This window comes from Sciurus carolinensis, chromosome 9 (assembly GCF_902686445.1).
Source record: "Sciurus carolinensis chromosome 9, mSciCar1.2, whole genome shotgun sequence".
Lineage (NCBI taxonomy): Eukaryota > Metazoa > Chordata > Mammalia > Rodentia > Sciuridae > Sciurus > Sciurus carolinensis.
Genome location: NC_062221.1, coordinates 87,813,514 through 87,837,532, shown reverse-complemented (window position 1 = coordinate 87,837,532; position 24,019 = coordinate 87,813,514). Strand labels below are relative to the sequence as shown.

Genomic DNA, 24,019 nt, shown 5'->3' with positions numbered 1-24,019 from the left:
ATTATTGTTGACTCAATTCCTTTTGGAAAATAAGTCATAATAATAATCTCTAAGATAAAAGGTGTTTCTAAAAAATATCATAAAATGTTTGGTTTTGTTTAGAATTAGTCTCTCAACGGTTATTTTTGAATACTGTGCTATTGTCAAATTTAAAGGCATTGGCTAAGTTAAATAAAAGTGGCTCACACAGCATCAATGTGCAGTGAGATCAATGTCAGGAATGCTTCCACATAGAACCAGGTTAAGGAAAAACACAAACTGTATTACAGTTCAATGAAGATAAAAGAATTCAACCCTTGAGAGGTTACACTCTTCATTCATTTGCTCATTAATTCAATAAAATACTCCAAAAGTACAAGGTGAAAACCTCTGTGGAATATAAAGAAGGTATCTCCAATAATCTCATAAAGGTATCATTAATTTGGATGACTACAGAAATATGTGTAAGTCCTGGAAGTGACTTGAAATTTGGCTCTTATCCTAAAAATAATGTTAAAGACAAATCATGCAGCTTTCTGGAGCTAGTGGGATGCAGAGACAAAGGGAAAGATCTGGAAAGTAGGGAAGCATTTAATTGGTATTTCAAGGACCTCCCATTTGATGTAATAGTGATTTCACTCATGTAGCATTAGCACAGAAATTTCAGTTCCCCGATGTCTGTGATTATAAATAAAGGGAAATAAAGATGTCTCAAACGCATAATTCTCTGTAGGTTAAGGTGCCAGCAATGCAAACTCCTCTTTTGAAAACATGTGAACAATCTTTCCATTTTTTACTGACCATGTGATGTCAGGGGCGGGCTCTGAGGGCCCCAGAGCCGCACCGTGGCCTGATCTCTAAGATGGCGCCTGGCAGCTTGCCAGACATAGCTGCACTCATATACAAGTTTTAGGAAGTAACTCTGGTTGGCTGTTGTACATGAGGCGATCCTGGTATCTGCCTGGAGACTGTTCCTTGATAGGCTGACTTTCCTGGTAGTCTACTCTCTGATAGGCTGATGTTCTCAATATAAGTCTGAGACTTGTGGAATAAAATCCCTCTTTTGGTTCCTGTGATCAAGAAAAGCGTACGCGTTGTGATTGCCCACTGCCTGTGGGCGGTGGGCGGTCATAATGTGACAAGTAAACAATTTTATAACTCACCAGAAATTTCAGTTTCCAAAAAGAAATACCACGAACAATTTGTCCTGTATATTTTCTTAAAATTTTAAGAGGAAGTTTACTTTGAAGGTTACCAACTGTTTGCACTAGGTTTATAGTGCTAATTCACTTTTTGCAAATACTCATGTTCTTCCTCCACAACTCCCAAACCCTTTCTGATTTCTACATTCCCAAATATTGAATTATCATACTCCTAGGAATCTAATTCAGATGAGGCAATAAAGATGAGCCTTATCCTTTCAAATTCCTCATTGTGAATGTATATAAGAACATTACAAATAGCTAGATTTCTAGAACACACAATGTACATTTAATGGTTAATAATGGCATTTCCCCCTTTACGGTCTAAAAATAGTTCAGAATACATTTTAACATAAGAAGTGAAAAACAGCCTTTAATATTTTTGAAGCCAAAAAATTATGTATCTATTAAAATGCATATTAGTCAAGTACATTCTAGTCATGGTGGTAGCTATAGATAAGCATGGCACTTTGTTATAGGAAAAAAAAAGGAAAACCAATGCTACATTTCACCAGTTTAAAAGCCCTAAAGCTATCTAATTTCATCAGTTATGGAATAAATACAGACTCTTAAACAAAAGAGTAAAACAATAATCCGCATATAAGTCACCACTCTTGCTCTTTACTATTCAGTCATAGTGTTGCCTGTATTCAAGGACATCCTAAGGGTTCTCTCTCATTAAAGGGATCTGTACAAGGTTCTGAGGGAAAATTTGTCTTCTGGTGCTCACTTCTTCATCATCTTATTAAGAAATTTCAGACAAATTTTCTACTTTTCGTGTAAATTGTTCCGACTTCAGCCCTCCAATTGCTGTTATTTACCAAACTCACCAGAATTTGTGTCTGGGGAGTAAATATCTATTGGAAAACATCTTGACCCAGCTACTTTGTGATGTGATGCAGTCTTGTGATAACATTACTTATTGATACATAATACTTTTTGTATAAAAATACAAAGAAAGACTGAGTCGGCTGCTAGGACCTTCTCACACCTCAGTTTCAGAGCTTAACCAAGTTTACTATTCCTAATCCTTCAGGAAGCAGTCCCTGATTTCTGTCATCATAGAGCAACCATTTCCTTCTGACGTATCGGCACAATTTATTTATGTCATTTTTAAAGCATATATTCTCTTCAACCTTCGATTTTATATAAGTGTCTTAGGTGTGTACTAAGTTATAAGGAGTTAAAAACTTCTCATGTGTACAGACTGTCTAATATACCTCTGCTTCACAGGGTAAAGAGTAACTCAACAAATTCCCATAAAACACATAATGCTGTCTGATATTTGCTTTGAAATAACAAAAAAAAAATTTATACAGAACTGTAGGCAAGAATAGGTCACACTTGAAAGATGGATCCAAATAGTAAAAATGACTTCTACTTACTTGTCTCCAAAAAACTTTCTCCAGAATTCAGCAGCATCTGCTTTTGTGATACGGAAGTTATCTCCCTGAAACTGACCATTGGGAAAGATTGCTTTGATTTCTGCCAGCATGTGACTGAAGATAAGGGACAGTTTTGTAAGATTTCGTCTGTGGACACAAAAGAAAAATAAATACATATGTATGTAAGTTTTAATTGAAATCTACTAAGTCAAAATGACAGATGTGTATCAATCTAGGTTTTGATTTTTGATCATAAATCTCGACTTGCTATCATCCCTAAAAACAATGATCATAGAAAACACTGTATACTGAAATTCCTAACAGGATTTCACTTTATTATTTACTCACGTATTAATTTAACATAAACATGAACAAAGGAAATTACATGATTTCATGAGCTCACAGTTTAATGGTAGAGATAAACACTTCAAAAGAAGTGAAACATGAATGACGAATACAAAAGATAGATTGACTATTTCTACCTGGAAAAGTAAGGAGGGAAACTGCCATTAGAAGAGAATCGAGGAAGACAAGTAGTTGTGTGACAGATGAAAGACCTGGAATGAACAGAAAGAAATGGAAGGGAAGGAAGGAAAAGGTACTTTAGGCATTAGGAAAAGCATTTAAGAAGTACTCAGGTAGGAAACAGAACTATTTTTGTAACTTCTATGTTTACAAGGCTAGAGCAGAGGGTAACAGGAAGAATCTGACATAAGCACAAATCTAGATCGATGAGCAAAGTTTTTGTCAAAGACAATTGCCACTCCTACCCCAAATTCAGATTTTCAGATGATAGGTTTCACATTTTGCATATTTTCGAAGCTCCCAGGGCAGTACATTGCACCATTAAGTGATTCTACTATAAGGAATGGGGAGCCAAAATGGATTAAAAAGACTATGGGCATGATGAAGTCTCTGTTTTGAAGGGAAAAAGTTGTGATGGTACAGAAAAAAAATGGTTTAGAAAGGAGGGAAATTCAGGTGTCACCTCTGTTCTGATTTCTATGTTTCTGGGGTTTCTAATGATTTAACACATGCTTCCTGTTGCAAAATGCTATCTTCGTCAATGGTTCTTAGTATTAAGTTTACAACATTAATTATGTTGATCAGTCCCAGACTGCCAGTGCTAGATAATAAGGCAATAACTGAAACACAAAATACTAAAAGAACTTCTCAGTTATAAACTTTTTTTATATTTTTGTGCAGAATTACCAAATTTCAATAAATACATATATAAAACAAATATGTAAAACAAATAAAAAATTCAATAGAGACACATATATAAAACAAGTTTTAGCAATTTTGTGAGTGTACAAGGGCTGAGGAAAAGGCAAATGCTTTAGGACTCAAAGAGCATAGACAGGAAAATTAACATAGACATGTAACATTTCTGCAACGTGTAAAACCATATAAAACTTCAGCATGCCTTTGTCATTAAAAGTTGTGGTTCTTTGCCCCATTTTTACTTAAGCACCCATGTTTAATGACTCAATTAACAAACCAAAAAACCCCAACAAACCAAGGAGGTTGGGTAATATGCACCTACCAAAAACGTCAATGGGTGTCACTCTTTCTAAAATATTTACCAAAAAGCCCATAACCTCCTATAAAATGAATACAGAATAAATTAGGCACTCATTATAAAAAGTAGGGAACAGAAAGATAAAGAAAAATCAATAAAGCAAACTCTATTATCTGAATAAACTCATCTTCATTATAGAAACAAAAATGTCAGCTATTTTTCAGAGCATTTATCATTTATGAGAAGTTGTCTTTGAAATGGGAGTCAGAACTTGGGCTTTATTTTAGTGCTTGAACTACAACAATCACAGAAATCATTATGTTTATACACAAATGCTCTACCACTGTCTTAGATCTAGTCACATTTCTGCACACCTCAACCTAATCCAAGTGCAAATTTTCTGATACTCAGTTCAATCTTTCTTTTCCTTTCTTTCTCTCTCTCTCTCTCTCTCTCTCTCTCTCTCTCTCTCCTTCCTTCCTTCCTTCCTTCCTTCCTTCCTTCCTTCTTCTTTCCTTCTTTCCTTCTTTCCTTCTTCCTCCTTCCTTCCTTCCTTCCTTCCTTCCTTCCTTCCTTCCTTCCTTCCTTCCTTTCTTCCTTTCTTTCTTTCTTTCTTCCTTTCTTTCTTTCTTTCTTGGTACCAGGGATTGAATCCAGAGGTTCTTAACCACTGAGCAGCAGCCCCAGCCATTTTTGGTCTCTCTAGGTTGCTTAGGGCCTCACTGAGTTGCTGAGGTTGGCCTCAAACTTTCAGCCTCCCCAGCCACTGGGATTACAGGTATGCACCACCCCTTATTTATATCAATACATCCTCATTTAGATGATGGTAAATACAGATTTTTCAGTCTTTGAAAATGAAAAGGAAAATCGTTATACTATATCAAAGGAATTAATTATGGTTAATACAAACTGCAAATGACTTTTAAGATTTAACTTTAAGACAAGCACAGTCAAGTTAGAAAATCTGCAATGAATTTATTCTGATAATTAGGCTGAAGGGTTAACTTTCCACTAAACTTCCAATTGATACATAGAAAAAAAAATGAAAAAAATCAAGATGGTTATAATTAAGGAAACCAACTGTTCCTTATTTTCTGAATTGGTTGCTCTCCATCTCCTTTCTTCTTTGTTCTTTAATCATATCCAAATGTTTTTCATTTTTACTTATTCAATCTAAAGTCTGAAACACAAAGTTAATGATAACTCATCTTGGATATTTGGTCTACTGGCTATGCAGGCATTCGACTTTTAAAAAGAACTAAAAATATTTTATAATTTATAATCCAGAAGTTCTAATAATCACTATTAGTACCTATATAACCTATATATAACTGGTGAACTATAAAATGTACATACAGTTCCATTTTCTAGTTCCTGCAAATAAATCAACACATACTTATTTAACTTTCTGAATAAACTAAGTCCAAAAATATATTTCGCCTTTAGTCTTGAAACTCAAACTCATGCTGGTAAAAAATATTTGAACATATCAGTTTCATGATACCTTTTTCACATACTAGAATATATTCATATTTATGATTTTTTATGTTTTTACTCACACACGTGTGCACATACACAACACATATATTTAAATGGTCATTCTGGAAATTCATTATTGAAGAGATTGATTTACAGGGATGGTAGTCTACACTTAGGTAATAAAAGAACTCACAGTTTAATCTACTTTCTGATGCCATTTAAATTCATTTTCACAGCAAGTAGGTTTTCCTTTTTATACGATCCTGTGATGTTTTTCACTCTATTTGCTACGTAGTATGTGCTTTCTTTGCAACCTAGATACCCATTTTTTAAATAATCTCCAATTTTGAAAATAAAATCCAAGAATACAATTACCTCTAACCATCTAGACATAGGGAAAGGCAACAATTATACAAGTTCTTTTTAAAGAAATGCTTTTCCTCTTATGCAATTATTCCATACTTAGTCAATTTAATCTAAGCCCACTTGATTTCTTATCCTATAACCAGAAATGTTGACTGCTTAACAGGGGTTTTGATACTTACTAATAGGAATATTTCTGTCACTGAAACTCCCCTACCCCCAAACAATTAAAGAAAGAAAGAAAGAAAAAAAAATCTATCCACAAAGACTCAATAATCTTACACTGTTAATTAATTTTAGGTAGAATTTTGTAGCACAGGTTCTTTCATTTATAAGACAAGGTACGTATTTATTATTGCATATCTTCACTAACTATCATAAGGTGAGCCACTTTCAAATTGTGTGGGATTTTATTTAGAAGAAATGATTTCAGAATAAAAGTATTTTGAAATATCATGTAATCAAAAAGTAGATGTCAATATTTGGTAAACTGTGCAAGAGATTAATATTACAGCAGACTGAAGAAGAGAGAGGGAGGGAGAACTAAAACCTAAACAAAACATAACAAAAGGTGTGGAGAAGGGCTGGGGATATAGTTTAGTTGGTAGAGTGCTTGCTTTGCAAGCACAAGGCCCTGGGTTCAATCCCCAGCACCACAAAAAAAAAAAAAAAAAGGCATATGAAATGCATCAGCAATGCCAAGGATACCTGCTAAATTACAAGGTACTTGTTTTGTCCTGGATTCAGTCATCTACAGTGTATTTCCTTGTAATGGTATGGACCAATTTCTCTAGAAGTCAAGTTACCTTGTGGGTTCCACATTAAAACTTGGGGTTAACCAGAGTGAATCCATATAAAGATTCTGTTGGAATGATGGCACTTTACTGTTCTGAATAAGTCTTACTAGTTTGTGGTGGTCACCACTAACAACATAACACTGTAGCTTATTAAAGGTCCAGTATGGGAAGACACACTCTAACCCTTAGAAGGGCACACACAATAAACGAAGAGATCATTACAATACAAAGTGGTGGGGGCAGTGTACCCAACATGGTTTGATGATTTAAATTTCAAAAATGGATTAAAAATATATCAATTCGATTTGTAGTCACTAAATATGAGACACACAAAGAATGTAATCTAATTAGACTGTATGTAGTGCCTGCATTTTCTCCATTTAAGAAACAGCTGTGCCATAAATTGAAGAGGAAATAAAACACTTTAAATGCTGAATTAATGAATAATTTTAAATGACATTTTATTTTAATGAGGTACAAAGTTTGTGAGAATGTATTGCTTTTGGTAGAAGAAATGGAGGATCAGTGTTTTGTCCAAAAACTATTAATAATTCAATTTTCACATTTGAAAGCTAGAACATGCTCCTCTTAATCTTTACAAGGTGAAACAAATTCAACATAAAAAGAAAGGCAGGACATAAAGAATATAAACAGCGGCACTTAAAATGAGACTCACGTCCAGTTAAAGAGCAATTTACACTGTATTTGGGACATAGTACCCTCCAAGATTGGTTTAGTGAGTTACTTCACACCATTTTTGACCTTGGGGACATTCTGATTCCTAAGTAAGTGAGGAGACTAGGCTGATGTAAACCTTGTCTTTCATTTCTCCCTCATGAGAAGAGAGTCCATTATTAAGATGGGTCCTGGCAGACTTACATAAAACTGGATTGTTATTCATTACCTCTGCCCAAATGCTTTAAAGTATTCAATATCTCTAAAGGGAATGAAAAGAAGATGTTAAAAATCCAAATACTAAGGTAAAAGTGTAGCTGTGGTGAAACATACGCCTAGCATGAGTTCAATCCCCAGCACTTTAAAATAAATACACAAACAAAAAATACAGTCCAAACACCATTGAAGACTCAGAGTCTACCCCAAGTCATAAAACAAGTCAACCGTCTAACCTGAAACACAGGCAGTAGAACAATCTTCAACCTACCCTGTTCCACTTCTTGAAAAATGGACTACAAAATAAAAAGGAATTTAATACATGAAGTCAGTTCAAAACACTGCATAACCAAAACAAGGTCTTACATCTCCCTTGAGTAGGAACTACCTCAGCATGACTAAGAAGGCCAATTCAGAATTGTAGGCTGGGAGAGTTGAAGCGTGGGCAGTCTTTGACCTCTATGAACCAATCTGTTAAAAGTGTTTTCTACAAAGGCTTGATTATTAAGTGCAAGGGGCTATCCCTCAAAATAAGGTTTCTGCCCTAGGGCAAATGTATTTCTTTTTAAAATAAATAACTAAAAAAGATCAATTTACAAACGCCCTATTTAAAATAACTCAAATATGAAATGATGTGTTGATTATTTGCAAATGTAATATCCTTAGAAAAATCCTAAAAGATACATGGAGTATACTCTGCTTAATTTCTCAAGTATCCTATGTTAAAGAGTTTGACTGTGAAGTCTGACAGTACTGGGTTCATATCCTTATTCTGCTTATAAGTCTTGGAACAAGTTAACCTCTCTGAATCCATTTTTTCATCTTTGAAATTTTTAAATAAAATAAGTGCCTCACTGAGCTCTTATAAGGAATAAATAAGGCACGAAGGCAAGTGCCTAACACTGCTAAGTAAAACCAAAAGATACATTAAATAAATAAATTTATTAATTTTGGTTAATAGTTCTGCTTAAATTTATAATAAAGTTATAGTAAAATATAGTAGTCTTTTTTCTTTTTTCCATATAGCATTATTATCCATTAAACTAATGGTGATCTGGAGAAGCTTCTCACATCAAGATTTTCAATCATCATGGTAGTCTTTCATTATTCCATAACAGCAAAAATGGGCAAGTACTTAATATCCATTCAGTCATTTATTCCACAAATCTTTAATGAATACCTATTATATGCCAGGTTTCATCTAGGCACTGAACATACAAAGATAAAGATGACAGAATACTACCCTTAATTAATTCAAGAGTTTCAAAGATCTCCAAAGGTGAAGAATGACATAGTGAAAATAAAGTTGAGACAGAACCAGTGCAGGGTGGCAATCAGTGTGAGAGAGAAGAGTCTATGGATGCTGAGTGATGCATTTTGGACCACAATATACCCTGTGAGAGGAAGTTACCATGGAGGGGAGGTTGAATTAGGTTAGGAAACAGATAACTCTGGGATTGAAAAGGACTACTCTTGTGGATTTCTAAATGTACTAGGATTATGACTGCCATATGCATAAAGACAAGGACTATAATAAATCTTACCTTGATGCATTTCATAAAGCTAGCCAAATGATTTTTTTAATGCCAGTTATTTTTAACTTTGTGGCAATGCCAAAGTAGGATTAACAACATCTCTTTGATGATTTCAACAAATGGTTTTATCTGGAAAATTTACTATGAAAATCTACTAAAGTAATATTTGATCACTCATACTTGGTTTAAAAGCTTAAAAAATACCTACTTTAATAAAACTCTTTTGTCTTCACTAATAGTCTTCTTTTCATTGAAACTAATCTATAAAAAGTATCCTTTTGTAAAATAAAGCTTAAAAATGTAGACCAAGTCTATTGAGACTGAGAGAAACAGAAAAACTGAACTTCCTCTCCTTTAATATAAAATGCAATGAAAGTTCTACCAACTAGGTAAAAAGTTGTGATCGCCAAGAGATTCAAATAGAAACAACCAGAACACACACTGTTTTCTTTGGTTCTTTTTCACAAGAAAAGAAATATTAGAAATTCTGACTATACTTTCATGACCTGGGGTAACATGATAAAGAAGAATCTTATCAAGAAAAAAAAAAAAAGCAAACTTGACCTTAGAAGAACAACAGCAACACAACTTAAAAAAGCACCTGGATTCACTTTTTTGCCATTAAGTTACCCATAAAAAATAAACACAAAACTACAGTAGAGTAGCAATCTGAATAATCTTAATTAGTCTGGGTTTATTATTTCTGATCCTCCATCTTAATTATAAATATATAAATAAAAAGGATATATAATCATTTATTCAAACCTCTACCTAACCTAGCAAGAAATTTTCTTTTACCTGTGACTTTAATTTTAAGCTAAAAATTCTCTTCAAATAGTATTTTTTAAAGAATTTCTACTGTCCATGACACCACACCACCTTCCCACGACTTCTCACACCAATTTTCTGAGTTCTCCCCAAAAGATTGAAAAAAAATCCCCTGCTTTCCCTGATCCACACTGTGGCTAAAGCCATTCCTTCCTCCTCCTCTGATACAATCCCTTATGCCTCAGCCTGTTGAACTCTCAACTGTGCCAGTTTCATATCAAAGTATTCCCATAATGCCCTCTCGCTCTCCTCCCATGAGATCAATCAGGCTATTAAAGGCCACACCATAACTATACAACACCGTTTTCCCTAAAGGGCATTCCTGGTTATTTTATGTACATAGTGCATTTCCCTTTTATTACATCAAAAATCTTTGTTGGAGAACGTCTTAAATCTGCAACAACTCTTACAAGTAATAGATAAATTAAAAAAGTTCTTGATGATTTCAGAGACCATAAAAAAATTTGAACACCTATAAATAAGAAATTTTTGAACCCAGGAATAGTAAACAAAAGTAAATCATAGAAACACTGTATATTAATGCATCTAGTTTCCAAATCTGGGTGAAAAAGAATTTTTTACCAAAAGCTGTTTTAATAGAAGTATGGGGTTTCTAAATTAGAAAACAAAATTTTTGCTCTGTGAACTGTGATACCTTTTCTCTCCTTATCATGTTTCCCCTTTCTTCACAAATGGGAAACAGAATATCACAAAGACAAAAGGAAACTAATGCTATAGTAGTTTGCAGAAACTCAGTAAGTGGAACGAATTTGCTATACTTTCTGAGGAAGTAAAAAAGCAGAGCATAGTTTCTTATCACACCAACTACTCCCTGACAGTCCTTCCTCCTTTTGGCTCTGGAAGTTTTCCTTAGTTTTACCTTTGTCTCACTGCAATTTTGCTCTCTTGGAATGGAGCAAGTGGAAAGAAGAACAAACCACAGGAGGAAGAGAAAGAAGGTTCATCTCCCTGGTGCTCATGTTGTGCCTGTACTGACAAAAGAAAACTACAATCATGAGATTGATTCTGTGTCTTCCTTACCTTTTCCAAATGGTTGTCCCAAATATAGGAAAAAAAAAAAAAAAAAAAACAAGTACAAACTTACCAAGCAATTCCCATTCATTTTAGGTATAATCTGATAAGAAAACCACATTACAACACTGTGAAGGGAGGCAGAGGGGATGAAATCAAAGTGGGAAATGAAAATGCAGGATAATAAATAGTATGCCCAGTACAACCAACTTCATAGAACCTTGACTGTATTAAAAAGCTAACAATGCCAGGCATGGTGGCATACTTGTAATCCCAGTGGCTCCAGAGGCTTAGGCTAGAGGATCACAAGTTCAAAAGCATCCTTAATAACTTGGCAAGGTTCTAAGGAACCTAGGGAAACCCTGTTACAAAATGAGAAATAACAAAAGGGCTAGGATGTGGTTCAGTGGTGGGGCACCCGTGGGTTCAATCCCTTACACCAAAAAAAAAAAAAAAAAAAAAAAAAAAAACCTAATGTCATATATTTTGTAAGTAGAAAAAAAACTGCACAATATTCAAAAACTGATTTTTACTGTAGTAATCTCTGGATATCAGAATTCTTATGAATGGTTTTTTCTTTAATTCTTTAAATTGTCCTATTTTCAATAAGAACCAAACATGCCATGGAAAAGCCATTATACTGATTTTCTCAGGCAAATCTGAAATGTGTTAATAGAATAGTCAATGGACTTCCAGACACATTGCAATGCCCCAATCCCCTGAATGGCTCCACTGGTAACTGTGCTGCTATGGCTTTCAAATCAAAAAGCCATCTCCAGTGCACTCACCACAAACCACTCATAGGACCACTGATTCCTAATTTTCTAAGAAGTACTGCATTAGTCTTCTCCCCACAGTACATTCACAAATGGCACACCAGTATTTTTCCAAATCCTTCCCCTTCCCAAAGAAGGCCTTTTAATTGTAATTTCATATTTTTAAAATAAAAAGCAGAGAATGTAAAGGATAAACACTTAGGTTCACAAAGAACTGCTCAAGAAGAATGAATCTGGATCCTTCAATCTAGATATTGACTTCATTTTCTACCTTTAATAACAATCTCCTAACAAAGAATACAACTCAGATTAAATTATTCTTAGGGACAAGAAAGTCCCAAACAGTTTGATCAATTAGTACATGATATGTAATTTTTGCCATAAAGGAAAAGTTTAAGTACACATGACTAGAAGATTTCACTGACCACATTTTTCTTACATTTATCAGATGTATGGATATCATATGTACATATGATAACAGTTCAAGAGAAGGGGACTATTTTAGACATCAATTGCCTCATTGAGAAATGCTATCTTTTCAAAGCAGTGAGAATATGCTGGACAGATCTTATATTTCAAAATGAAAAATAAAAAGGCAACAAAATCATAGAAAAATATGGCTGTGATAATCTACCAGTTATTAACAACATAATTTTTCCAGATCACTATGAAAGTCTTAAACTTTCTGAATACAACAATAGATATATAGATATATTTTTAAAAAGTCTAAGACTTTTTTCAGCTGGAAAAAGTTACAAAGGATACAACTTGTTCCACAGCTAAGTAGGGGTGCTAAGACCATCCTGGAAAGGTAGATACTATATTCCTAACAACAGTGCAATAGTAGGATATTGTAAAGGAAAGCATTGTACTGGTAGCCTCAAGTCTGCCACTAACCTTCTTTTACCTAAAGCATTTTACCTAAAGCATCTTTCTCTATAAATGAGGCGGGTATGGGATACAAATTCTAAGACTCGGAAACAGTCTCTGGAATGATCACTACTTATATTCTCCACAGTAGCCAGTGACTAGATAGCTCTGGCACTGAGAAGACTATATGCTACAGGCAAAACCTGTGAATCCATTTCAAAACTTGCAGTTAACATCAAAATACAACAAGCTATATTGTGTTTTCAACTTACAAACTTTCCTCAGTATGTCTCAGTCTTAGACTGTCAAAATTCTGATATCAGATTGCCAATAATCTAACAGAAAATTCAAATTATAGTAAGTACAAAAACTTTCACTAGAACATTTGGAAGCCTTGACTTTTCTTTTGTTCCTTACCAGCATAGGTGCCTCTGCCTTTTTTAATTTTCATCTTTTTTCAACAAAGAAAAATCCACAAATAAAACGAGTTCTCAAAACAAAACCACAAAGCAGCAGAAACAACCAAAAAAGGGAAATTTAAAATCTCCATGTTTCATGTTAATGAATAGTAAACATCAGAATATTGAAACCATATGAAAAATGTGAACTGCAGTAGAACAGAGTATGCCCACTGGGAACATTTGGGTTTAAAAAACGGATTTTATTTATTTGTTCCTGGTAGGGGGGGATGTGCTAATATATGTAGTAAGCACAGGACAACATCAGATCTAAGAATTTTACCTTTCATCTCACCCAGTGATTCAGAAATATCCAAATTTGGAAAGAATTTTACCTTTCACCTCACCCAGTGATTCAGAAATATCCAAATTTAGAGAGACAGCTACTTCTACCACATCATGGCTACTCAATAATACGATCCGAATACACTGACAATCTCAATGATTGCAAATGGAATAATTGCTAACATCAATAAAACTACCCTCAGTTAACTGGCTTTGGAGTACGAAGCTATACCTCATATGCCTATGCCACTAAAGGCAATATATTACAATGGCTAAAAGTCCCAGCTCGAGGATCAAAACTGCACCTAATTTCAAGCAACACTTAGTTATTGGATGACCTTGGGCACTGACTTAGCCTAATAAATTATAATAGTAGTCAACTGACAGAATTTGTGGAGAGTAAAGATGCCCCAAAATTCTTGTGTTATTCTTCTCATCATTCCAGGGAGAAGTCTCACTTCCCTTGTGTATAGAATTATCTGTGACTTGCTTTGATTCGTAGAATGAAGTAGAAATGATAACTGTGTGATAGCGGGAAAAACAGAAATGCTAATGTGAAGCTAGGTCTTAAGACATCTGCAGTTCTGCCTCTGCCTCTTTGAAAGTGATCTTGGAATCGGTTACCATGTAGTGCAGAAACCCAGGCAAGCTTGTGGAAAGGTCTACATGAACCCACAGTTACCAGGCAGCATGAAACGCTATGTATGTGAGGCTGCAGTACCTCCCAGTAGAAACAGAACCCTGACCAACATTACATGAAACAGAAGCATCCAGTCAACACACAAAGTCTTATAAATAACAACTGTTGTTAAATCAAGACACACAGTTTCAAGTGGTTTGCTATACACAGCAGTAAATAACTAGCTTAGGAAAAAAACATGTAGTAAGCCTCTGATAAATGTTGATTGCTATTACATTATCTCTAATTCAAAATGCTTGGGACCAGAAGTGTTTCAGATTTGGGGTATTTTTCAGATTTGGGAATATTTGCATACACAGGAGGCATCGTGGAGACGGGGCTCAGATCTACACATGATCTTCACTTATGTTTCATGTATACCTTAAAAACATAGTCTAAAAGTAATTTTATGTAATATTTTTTAATAATTTTGTACATGCAGAGTTTCATAGTGTAGAATTCTCCAGCTGTTGCATAGTGCCAGGGTGCAAAAAATTTCATATTCTGAATTTTCAGGTTGTGGACTTTGATCTATACTACTATTAGTGCTCTCAATTTACCTTTTTGTAACCAATTTTTAATGTTCTAATTAGTTATACATGACAATGCATTTATACATTTTGATAAATCATACAAAATGGGAATATAATTTCTCATTTTTCTGAATGTACATGTTATAGGATCACATTGATCATGTAGACATATATGTACATGAATAATCTGTTTTGTTCTACCATTCTTCTTACTCCCATACCCCTTCCCCTCCCTTCAATCCCCTCTACCTAATCTAAAGTAACTCTATTCTTCCCTGGAGCCCCAAAAGTCCCCATTGTGAATTAGCATCTGCATATAAGAGAAAACATCCGGTCTTTGGTTTTTTGGGACTGGCTTATTTTGCTTATTGCAGTAGTCCTTCATGATCTGCAGGGCGAACTTTCACCTTTTCACTTAGGGAAGCACTACACAGCTTCTCTTTTCATATTAAATTTGCTAGTATCAGGACTCTTGTACTTTGGGCATTACTAAGTAAAACAAGGGTTACAAAGACTGTAAGGCCATGTCAGTTGATGTAAAAACTGCAATAGATACTGAGTGACTAATGGGCAGGAAGCATGCCCCATATTCACATGCTAGACAAAAAGATGATTATGGGCAGGATGGAGAAAAATGATGCAAGATTTTTATCATGTTATGCAAAATGGGAATTTAAAGCTTATAAATAGTTTATTTGGGGAATGCTCCACTTAGTTATTTTCAGATTGTGATTGACTATGAATAACTGAAACTGCAGAAACTGAACTCAAGGATAAGGTGGGGAGACTACTCTATTGCCTGTTATGGTTCAGATAAGAAGTGTCCCCTAAGGTTCATGTATCAGACAATTCAAGAAAGTTCAGAAGTTAGATGTTTAGATTATGAAAGTTGTAACCTAATCAGTGGATTGATTCACTGGTAGGGACTAACTGGGTGGTAGCTGTAGGCAGGGAGTGTATGGCTAGAAGTAGTAGTTCACTGAGGGCATATGAATTTGGGGTTTATATTTTGCTCTGGTGGGCAGAGTTCATTCTCTCTGCTTCCTGGTAACCAAGTCCTAGGCTGCTTTCCTCTGCCATGTCCTTCCACCAGGATGTTAGGCCTCACCTCCCAAAGCTATGGAGTCAGCAGGCCATGGACTGAACCTCTGAAACTGTGAACCAAAATAAACTTTTCCTCCTCTAAGTTGTTCTTGTCAGGTCTTTTGGTCACAGCAACACAAAGCTGACAAAAAAAAATTATCATAATTAAGATTAAGAGTAAAAAGAATTTGGTCCTTTGCTCTGTAAATATGAATAAGCAAATTACTATGAATAAAATATCAAACATATTATTTTAAAATTTTATTCCTAACAAAGTATCATTTCTTTAGAAATAATATATCTTATATTTTCTGTATTTTCTCTGGTACCAAAACCAACCAATCCAAAGAAGTTGTTAAAAAGAAATTTGAATTAATTAGAAAGCAGTCTACTAAATTTGACTGAGAAGGAATGACTGCAATCAATTTCCAAAACATATTTACTTAAGATAACCACACAATGAATCAATCTGGTAAAATATTAAGCTAATCCACTGATAGTATAAATAAAATAAACAAAATAAAATACTTAAATTTCTGTAAGACTGAAGTGCTCAAAGGCAGAGAACCTCCTGACATTATATACAGATAAAATGTAAGCAAAGAAATGGAAATATTTATAGAGTTTATAGCAGTCTTTTAAATCATGAGCTGTCATTTAAATCATGTGTTTTCTGAAGGCACTTCAACAAACACTAGATGTGACATATGTCTAGAAATCATCCTGGTTATTGGCTTGTCTGTTTCTATTCACTGGAGTCTCTATTTAAAAGGCAAGCATTACTAATAATACCTGACTTACACTAAAAAACATGCTTTTTTTAAAAACATAATTCTTTTGGTTCTCAACTATACCTGAACCATCATTGCAATAATTTTGAGAAGATATTTTAAAATACATATGAACAGAACACTGCTCCTGTCTACCCATGTTAAGGCTTTAAGTGAAATGATTATGCAGTATATGGCCTGCTATACCTAAGACTTGCAGGATTTAATTTATACTCTAAGCTCTAAAATCAAGCATTATTTCTCAACTGGAGAAACAAGTCATTTAAAATTTAAAGATATGTAAAAATCAGAATATTTCAAAAGAAAATAATTTTTAATGTTTCAGTTATACATTAGAATGATGGGAAGATTATAAACCAATTAATGAAAATTTTATACCTTGGTTATTTCCTGCTTAATTATGTTTTAGGGGATTAAATATTAAAAGGGAGAAAGCTACAAATAATCCACAAAGATTATTAGTTAATCATCAGCATTAGTTAATCTCTTCATTTTCTTGCACACCTTACTCATGACATAGTTTGCTGCTTCTTTGTCTAAATTCCTACCTTGCTTGCAAAAATGCCAGTTTCCCCTGCTTTTTGAATGGTTTCATGTGCATTGGCATTGTAATCATCATATATGGAATCCCACTGATTTAAAATTTATTCACTCAATCAATGCTTTTTGAGAACCTGCTATGATCTGCCACTACACTATGCAATGGAAACAGAAGTTGAAGACCGGGTTCCTTCCCTAAGAATCTATAGTATAATAACTGTTTAAAGAAACACACAATTACAATACAGAGTAATTGTATGGAGGTTGTAAAGCACATAAGTTAAAAGAAGAAAATGCTCAATTCTAGAAAGGGCTAAGAGAGGCAGAACAAGACAGAAGAACATGCAAGATAAAATGTAGCAAGCTTAGGATTAGTAGAGGAAAGCCTGCAGGTGCTGCTCTCAGTCTGACAACATGACAGAACACAGGGTCAGAGTGATGGGCAGTCAGGAAAGAAGTCTGTCCATGACCCAGCAGAGGTCCACTCTCTACTTGTGCTGGTCAAGGATGCAGAGGTCTGCACATGCAACCATGATACAGTCAGGCAAAACTGCATGATTGGGAAAGGGAGGAGTGGAGGAACTGAAAGAGAAAAGCATGTTAGATTAAATGTATAACTAAGTACAATTTAATCATTAGGAATGCTTAGATCTTTATCCAAATTGAAAAGCTTTGTTGAAGAAGTTTTTTCTGTTGTTAGATAATAAATGAATTGTGATGTCTTCTTCCCAGTGTCCTTGAAAGAATATAACTAGAGCTAACAAACTGAGAAAACGAGCAAAAAAAAGAAAAGAAAGAAAAAGAAAAGAAAAGAAACCATAGAGCACACAGAGGAATGCACCAGAAGCCTAGGTCTTCGAAGCAGATGTTCTGCTTTGGCAGACTCTCAATCCCTGGAGTATTACCATTTGAAACAGGCTCAGAGATCACATTGCTGATGCACTTCTGAAAAGATGTGTCTCCATTTCAAAATACCACAGTAATTCCCTCACTTCCAGATATGAGTCACCAGATAAATATTTAGAGTAGTAAAGAAATGTATCTTTTTCATGATCAAAAATAGAATACTAAGGCAAATACAACCAAACTCAAACACACATTATCAACAGTCAGGGAATTACCATGCCAACATTTGCCATCCTTTTAGGTAATTCCCTGGATAGGGAGACGCCTCAATGTTCTCAGAAATAAACCCTGTTTGATTCTATGGGATACACTAAAATTTGTTCTTTAAAAATGAACTGTAGCAGAGCCTTATATTTTTCCATTAGACTTTATGGAGGCTGGATATATTTCCTGTGTCAAAATCTGTCACAAAAATCTGTTTTCCAGACAGCTGTTTAGTGTCATACACGTGAGTACAGTGCCACATGGAGATGTCTACAAATAGCAATGTGTAGCCCACATTGCTTTCTGATTGGAATGTATTTCCAGAATGCTGGCTATTGAATTTAATTTGGATTCTCTTAAAAATCTATTATTTACCACCATTTTTCCCATGATACAGCTATATGGTATTTACCCCAGGGAATAATAAAATATCTTCTTCATTGTGAATAGCGTTTTTCTACTTCAGTATAAATAAAGAAAAGCTAAACATACAGAAGTATGAGGGACACTACTTATTTAAATAAATGTCAAACAATGATACTGAAACTTTGGTCCTCAGACCAGCATGACATCACTTCAGTTTTAAAACTGCAGACTCTCCGGCTCCACCCCAAAACTGCCATATCAGAATATGCACTTTAATAAGATCCCCAGATGGATACTCTGCAAGTTTGATGTCTGAAAAGCTTAACTGACTTAACAGGTACTACCAAAGTCTCTTTATTTTTGCTCTTCCTTTAAGTTAAACTGCATCTAAAACAGCCTCAGGATCTAAACACCTATTTAAAACTTTGTGAGAGAGATTCTACTCTGTCGTCCTGAATCACACACTTATCAGTCCCTCTGGTGACACTAGCAATCTGCTAGCAGCCTTCGAAAGTCACCAGTGGAGGACACATAATTGTTTTAGAGTGATTTACCTTCTCTTTCAGGTCAGATCTCAAGAACAACATTGGTGGGACATTCATTTGTCATCTCTCTTGCTCAATAACCCTAAAGGACTCAGCCCTAGTCCTTGACAGCCCAGTCTTGGGACAGTCTGTACTTTCCACTGTTGTAAATATCAACATTAGAAGGATAATATCCTCATCACCACACCCCAGTTTATCCCCACATTTCTCTCCTGGGAGAAAATAATGCTCTTCTGATGTTCTAACAAATTTCCAGAGGTCAGAGAGAGGGCTGCTGTTTCCATGCTTCCTCCTACTACAGGAAACACAAGATGACAACACACATCCCCAGTTCACTGTGCATGTGGTTGACCTATGCCAACTCTCTGAGGAAGAAGCAAGTTAGTCTGGCCCTATAAAATCTCCATGAGTGATGCTTTTCATATTGAATTCTATTTTGTCTGCTATTAAATATTTCCAAACCTGTCAAAAAAAAAAAAAATCTCCCAGTCTCCATTTATCTTTGAGGTTAACAAATGCAAGCAATCTGTCTCTTATGTCTGATTCTACCCTTCAGATCATCAAGAAAACAAAAGGTAAGACCTGCCAGCAGGAAAATAAAATTTTCTTCTGCAAATGCACCAATAAAGTACTTTCCCCGCTAGAGCTGATTCTTCCCACTGATGTATATCCCCTTTTAACTCCATAATAAAAGAGCAATCAGGGGCCTTCCTGCCTACCCCACCAGCATAAATATCCCTGGCAAATGTTAATCAAACTCCACAATTTTATTTTGTTATAAGAACCACTAATCAGAGAGAGAGGTAGGTGCAGTCTGTGGTGGGTGATGAACAGAACACCTCCAGGTGGAAGAAGGAGCTGTAGCATCCTGAGAGAGAAACCATCACATTCTGGCACCTGAGAGAAGGAAACTGAAAGGCAGGAAGATACTCTATAGGCAGAACTGGCTTAGAGAAATAAATCAAGGGTCAAATTAACTAAGGGTCTGAAAATGTGCCATGCAGAGAAGCAAGTCTTTAAATATAAAATAATTGATGGAGGAAGGTGTTCTTTAAACCACTGATTTCCAGATGTTTTTATTTAAAAGGTCCTGAAATGTTTGAACACAAAAATAGGGAAAACTAACATAGGACACCCATTTATTTCACCAATAAAAGCATTAAGACAAAACCTATAATCTACTTGTCACCAAATAACACATTTATACCAGAAGAACAAGGGCAAAAATTTCAGGGAAAAAAAAATGTATTCCTTTAATGCAGATAAATTTAACTTCACTAAAATGCCTGCCACAGATGGGCACAGAGGAACTCCTGTCAGGAAAATGTGCATGGTCAGTGTTCCACTCGGAAGGAGCTCCACACACCTCTAATCACAGGTGAGGAATCCAATGAGGTACACCCCACAAGATTTGGGAAAAAAAAAAAAAAAAAGGAAACAAAATTGACGAAAAAGCTTCTCACAAAAGTGAACTTAACACAGCCTGCTAACAATTAGTTACTACTTACCCGTGAAATATTAGCTCACTTTTTCCAACTCTGAAATGGACGTTTTATAAACCAAAAAGGTCACAAAGGAAAAAGAATGGCCTATTAAAATAACCAAACAACACTGAAAATATAACAGGAGACAATGGTCCCCATTTAATTCAGGGAACTCAACTGGAAGTTTAATATGAAATACAAAGGTATTTTTGGACATACAATTTCAAGTTATCCAATTATTTGAAAAGTAAAATTTTATTGCTATAACTTAATTTTGAATTTTTCAAACTTCCTGATAATTATAAGCATGCAAAATAAGAAAAAAAATCATTTTTTAAATACGGGTCTTAAATGAATTCACCCATTACATTCTACTTGCTTACTGAAAAACCTAGAGATCTCTACATATCCATACACTACTTAATTATTGTAAAAATAACATGATCTGACATTAACCTTACTAGGTAGTTTTATTCTACTAGAGTTAGCAGATATTTACAAAAGAATAATCCTATAAGATTTTTTTTTTTTTAGGAATCACAGAACTGTAGAAATAGAAGAAATCATTTATTTTGATCTTTATTTTTATTGAAGTTTTGTTGCAAACTCAAGAGGCTGTAATAGTCCAATGTCAATGACTAAGAGGGGATAGAATTCAGTCTTTGAACTGCTACTTATACTGAAATTATACATATGCTATTACTGCCCCTAAAATAAACAGGAAATACTTTCCTGTGAGCTAACCCCATTTTGGTGGGCTATTCTACTAAAAGAGAGTATATGCACACCCCACAATGCAATCACTTTATTCTTAGCTATATATCCATCACAAATGAATACATATGTTCACCAAAAGACCTGTACAATAACTTTCATAGGAACATTACTTAGTTTATCAACAGAATAAATTGTGAAAAATTTGCAAAGCAGAATACTAAGCAATAATGAAAATGAACAAACTGCTCCAATATGCAACAATAAAGGTAAATCTCATGTTGAGCAAAATAAACCAGACACAAACAAATGTAACATAGTATGCAACAAACGAGGATAGATACATGTTGAATGTATGTCAAATATATTTATTTTCCCTTTTCTTTGGGGAAAGAAATAGGAAGAGATTCGGGTTCCATTTTAACATTAACTCCTTAAACACAAGCTTATGACCTCAGGAGATGGCCCTCCCCACAGCTGCTTTTCTATCAAAGCCTGAACCCTAAAACTAAATATGAAATCACTAGTTTGTCATTTAACCTAAGTCCATGAATTGGAGTTAAAATCAGAAACAAAGCTGGCTCATAGTTGTTGTATTTTGTTTGTTTGTTTGTTATTTGTTTCAACTTACATGTGGATATCATAATGTTACAAGTTTGGGGTTCTTTTTAATGCATTTTCCATCTTCCTTCCAATGAAAAGTTCAACCACTAGCTTCACATAATAAAATCTGAATTTCAATAAAAATTCAGTTTTCATATAAAAATGCTTTCACATCCATGATACGTGCATGAAAAACATGTAGATAAAATTAGAACTGATTTAAGTTGGTAATTTATTTCAAGTTTGAATTTTGTGGGAATGAATTTCTCTTCACCAGCATCACCAAGTTCTGTACACTTAAGTAGAAACAATAATGGAAAATGGATACTCCATCCTTTTTAGTAATCTATCCAGCCTCAAGAGCAGTACAGTTTCCCTTGCTTATACTCACTACAACAGAGGAGAACTGTAGGGGCTAATTACCAAGCTGCACCCAGTGCCAGGTAGAGAATAAGCCCAGACCAAATCATTCTGGTCCTTCTATATGTTAAGTGGATATACATTACCAGAAGCAGGGGTACATTTACTCTCTACAGGAGATGGGCTACTCTCCAAAATAACCTTAGAAAATTAAAGAAAAAAAATCTATTTTCTAAATATGCTACTTCAAAATTGTTATATTGAACAGTTATATAAACCCTGCTTCAATATTTTTTTAAAGGAACTATTTTAAAAGCACAGGTATCCCACAGTATTGTTTGAATTCTGTCTATGTTAATTTATTACTTATTGGAAAGTTAATAAATTAAAATTATAAAATCAAATGCAATCAGTAGATGAATTAACTGTTACTGATTTTTGTTTTGTCTCAAAAATAAGACAGAAACATATGGGATTCAACAATAATTTATGTACTTCAAGGTTTCGTTAAAGAACTATTAAATCTAACCCCATCTAGAGATTTGAAATGTTGACATGTAACACTATAAATACTCACAGAACTATAAAGCATTAGGCACAGCTTTCTGATCTCCTGTTACAAATCATTAACAAAAACATCTGACCCACAGACTACAATAAAAATAGAAATATTATCAGAGATCAAACTGTTTGGGGTAAGAGCAGGCTGAAGGGAGATTTAAGTCTTTTACTATTTTTTTTATCCCATCTGTAGTCAGAACCAGATGTTAAAGATTGAGATTAGGGGTGGGGGAAGGAGACTTCCTCTTTTAAAACCCAAGAACTACCCTTTTCTTTCCCTTCACTGCTTGAGTGACAAGAGTTTATGCAAACATGCAAGATTTCAAATGACAAGCTGCAGCCTAGATGTTGAAATCTCTTAACTGCCTGCTGGTGTATGTGTGTGTGAGAAGGGGTCAGATGTTTAGGGAGGCATTTAAGTTGTTTTAGATGGCAGGACATCACAGAGAAAGCCAACAGTTAATTAGAACAGTAAAAGGGTCTCATTTCTCTTAAAGGAAGTATCAATACTGGTAAAAGTCAACATGAGATCTCAGGGGTGATAACTAGTTATTGATCTTTCAGGATCCAACTCATCAATATAGAAAAATGAAATATACAGAAGTGACCAGAATACTGAAGATAGAAATAGAGAAAAGAACAAATGGGAGAAAAAAATCAATGATAAAGAACAGGAAAAAACAAAAGAACAAAGAAGATCCTGACCAAAAAAAGAAGAAGAAAAAAGGATGACAACATAAGTAGTAGCAAAAAATAAATAAATAAAGACAGGAGAAACAAGGATATTTTATTGAACAGCTGCATAAGAGAACATCTAAGCATGGAAAAGTTACCTCTTGAGTATCTTACTGTGTGTCAGGGGGTGTACTGGGATCGAACAGAGGGGTACTCTACCACTGAGCTACATCCCCAACCTTTTACTTTTTTATACTGAGACAGCATCTCACTAAATTGCCCAGGCTGGCCTCCAACACGTGATCCTCCTGCCTCAACCTCCCAAGTTGGTGAAATTACAGGGTGGCACTACTACAACCAATGTGGCTATCTTACACTTAAGTGAACTATGATTAAAAGGCAGGAGGTGCAGCTCAGTGGTAGAACATATGCACAAGTTCCTGGGTACAATCACCAGGAACAAAAATAAAAATAAGGGCTTAGTGGCAGAGTGCTTGCTAGAATGTGCAAGGCTCTGGGTTTAATCCTGAGAACCACAAAAACATAAAAACAGAAAATAAAAAATGAAATTAT

General features: G+C 34.7%; 1 protein-coding gene across 7 annotated transcripts in view; it reads right to left on the bottom strand.

Moving 5' to 3' along the window:
• Nucleotides 1-24,019, bottom strand: part of Cblb (Cbl proto-oncogene B) — a 207,414-nt gene that overhangs the window by 113,306 nt on the left and 70,089 nt on the right. For all 7 annotated transcript variants that reach the window (XM_047563577.1, XM_047563572.1, XM_047563578.1 and 4 more), the window contains exon 4: nt 2,567-2,713. In XM_047563577.1, coding sequence (XP_047419533.1) covers nt 2,567-2,713 — 147 coding nt within the window. The remainder of the gene's footprint in view (nt 1-2,566; nt 2,714-24,019) is intronic.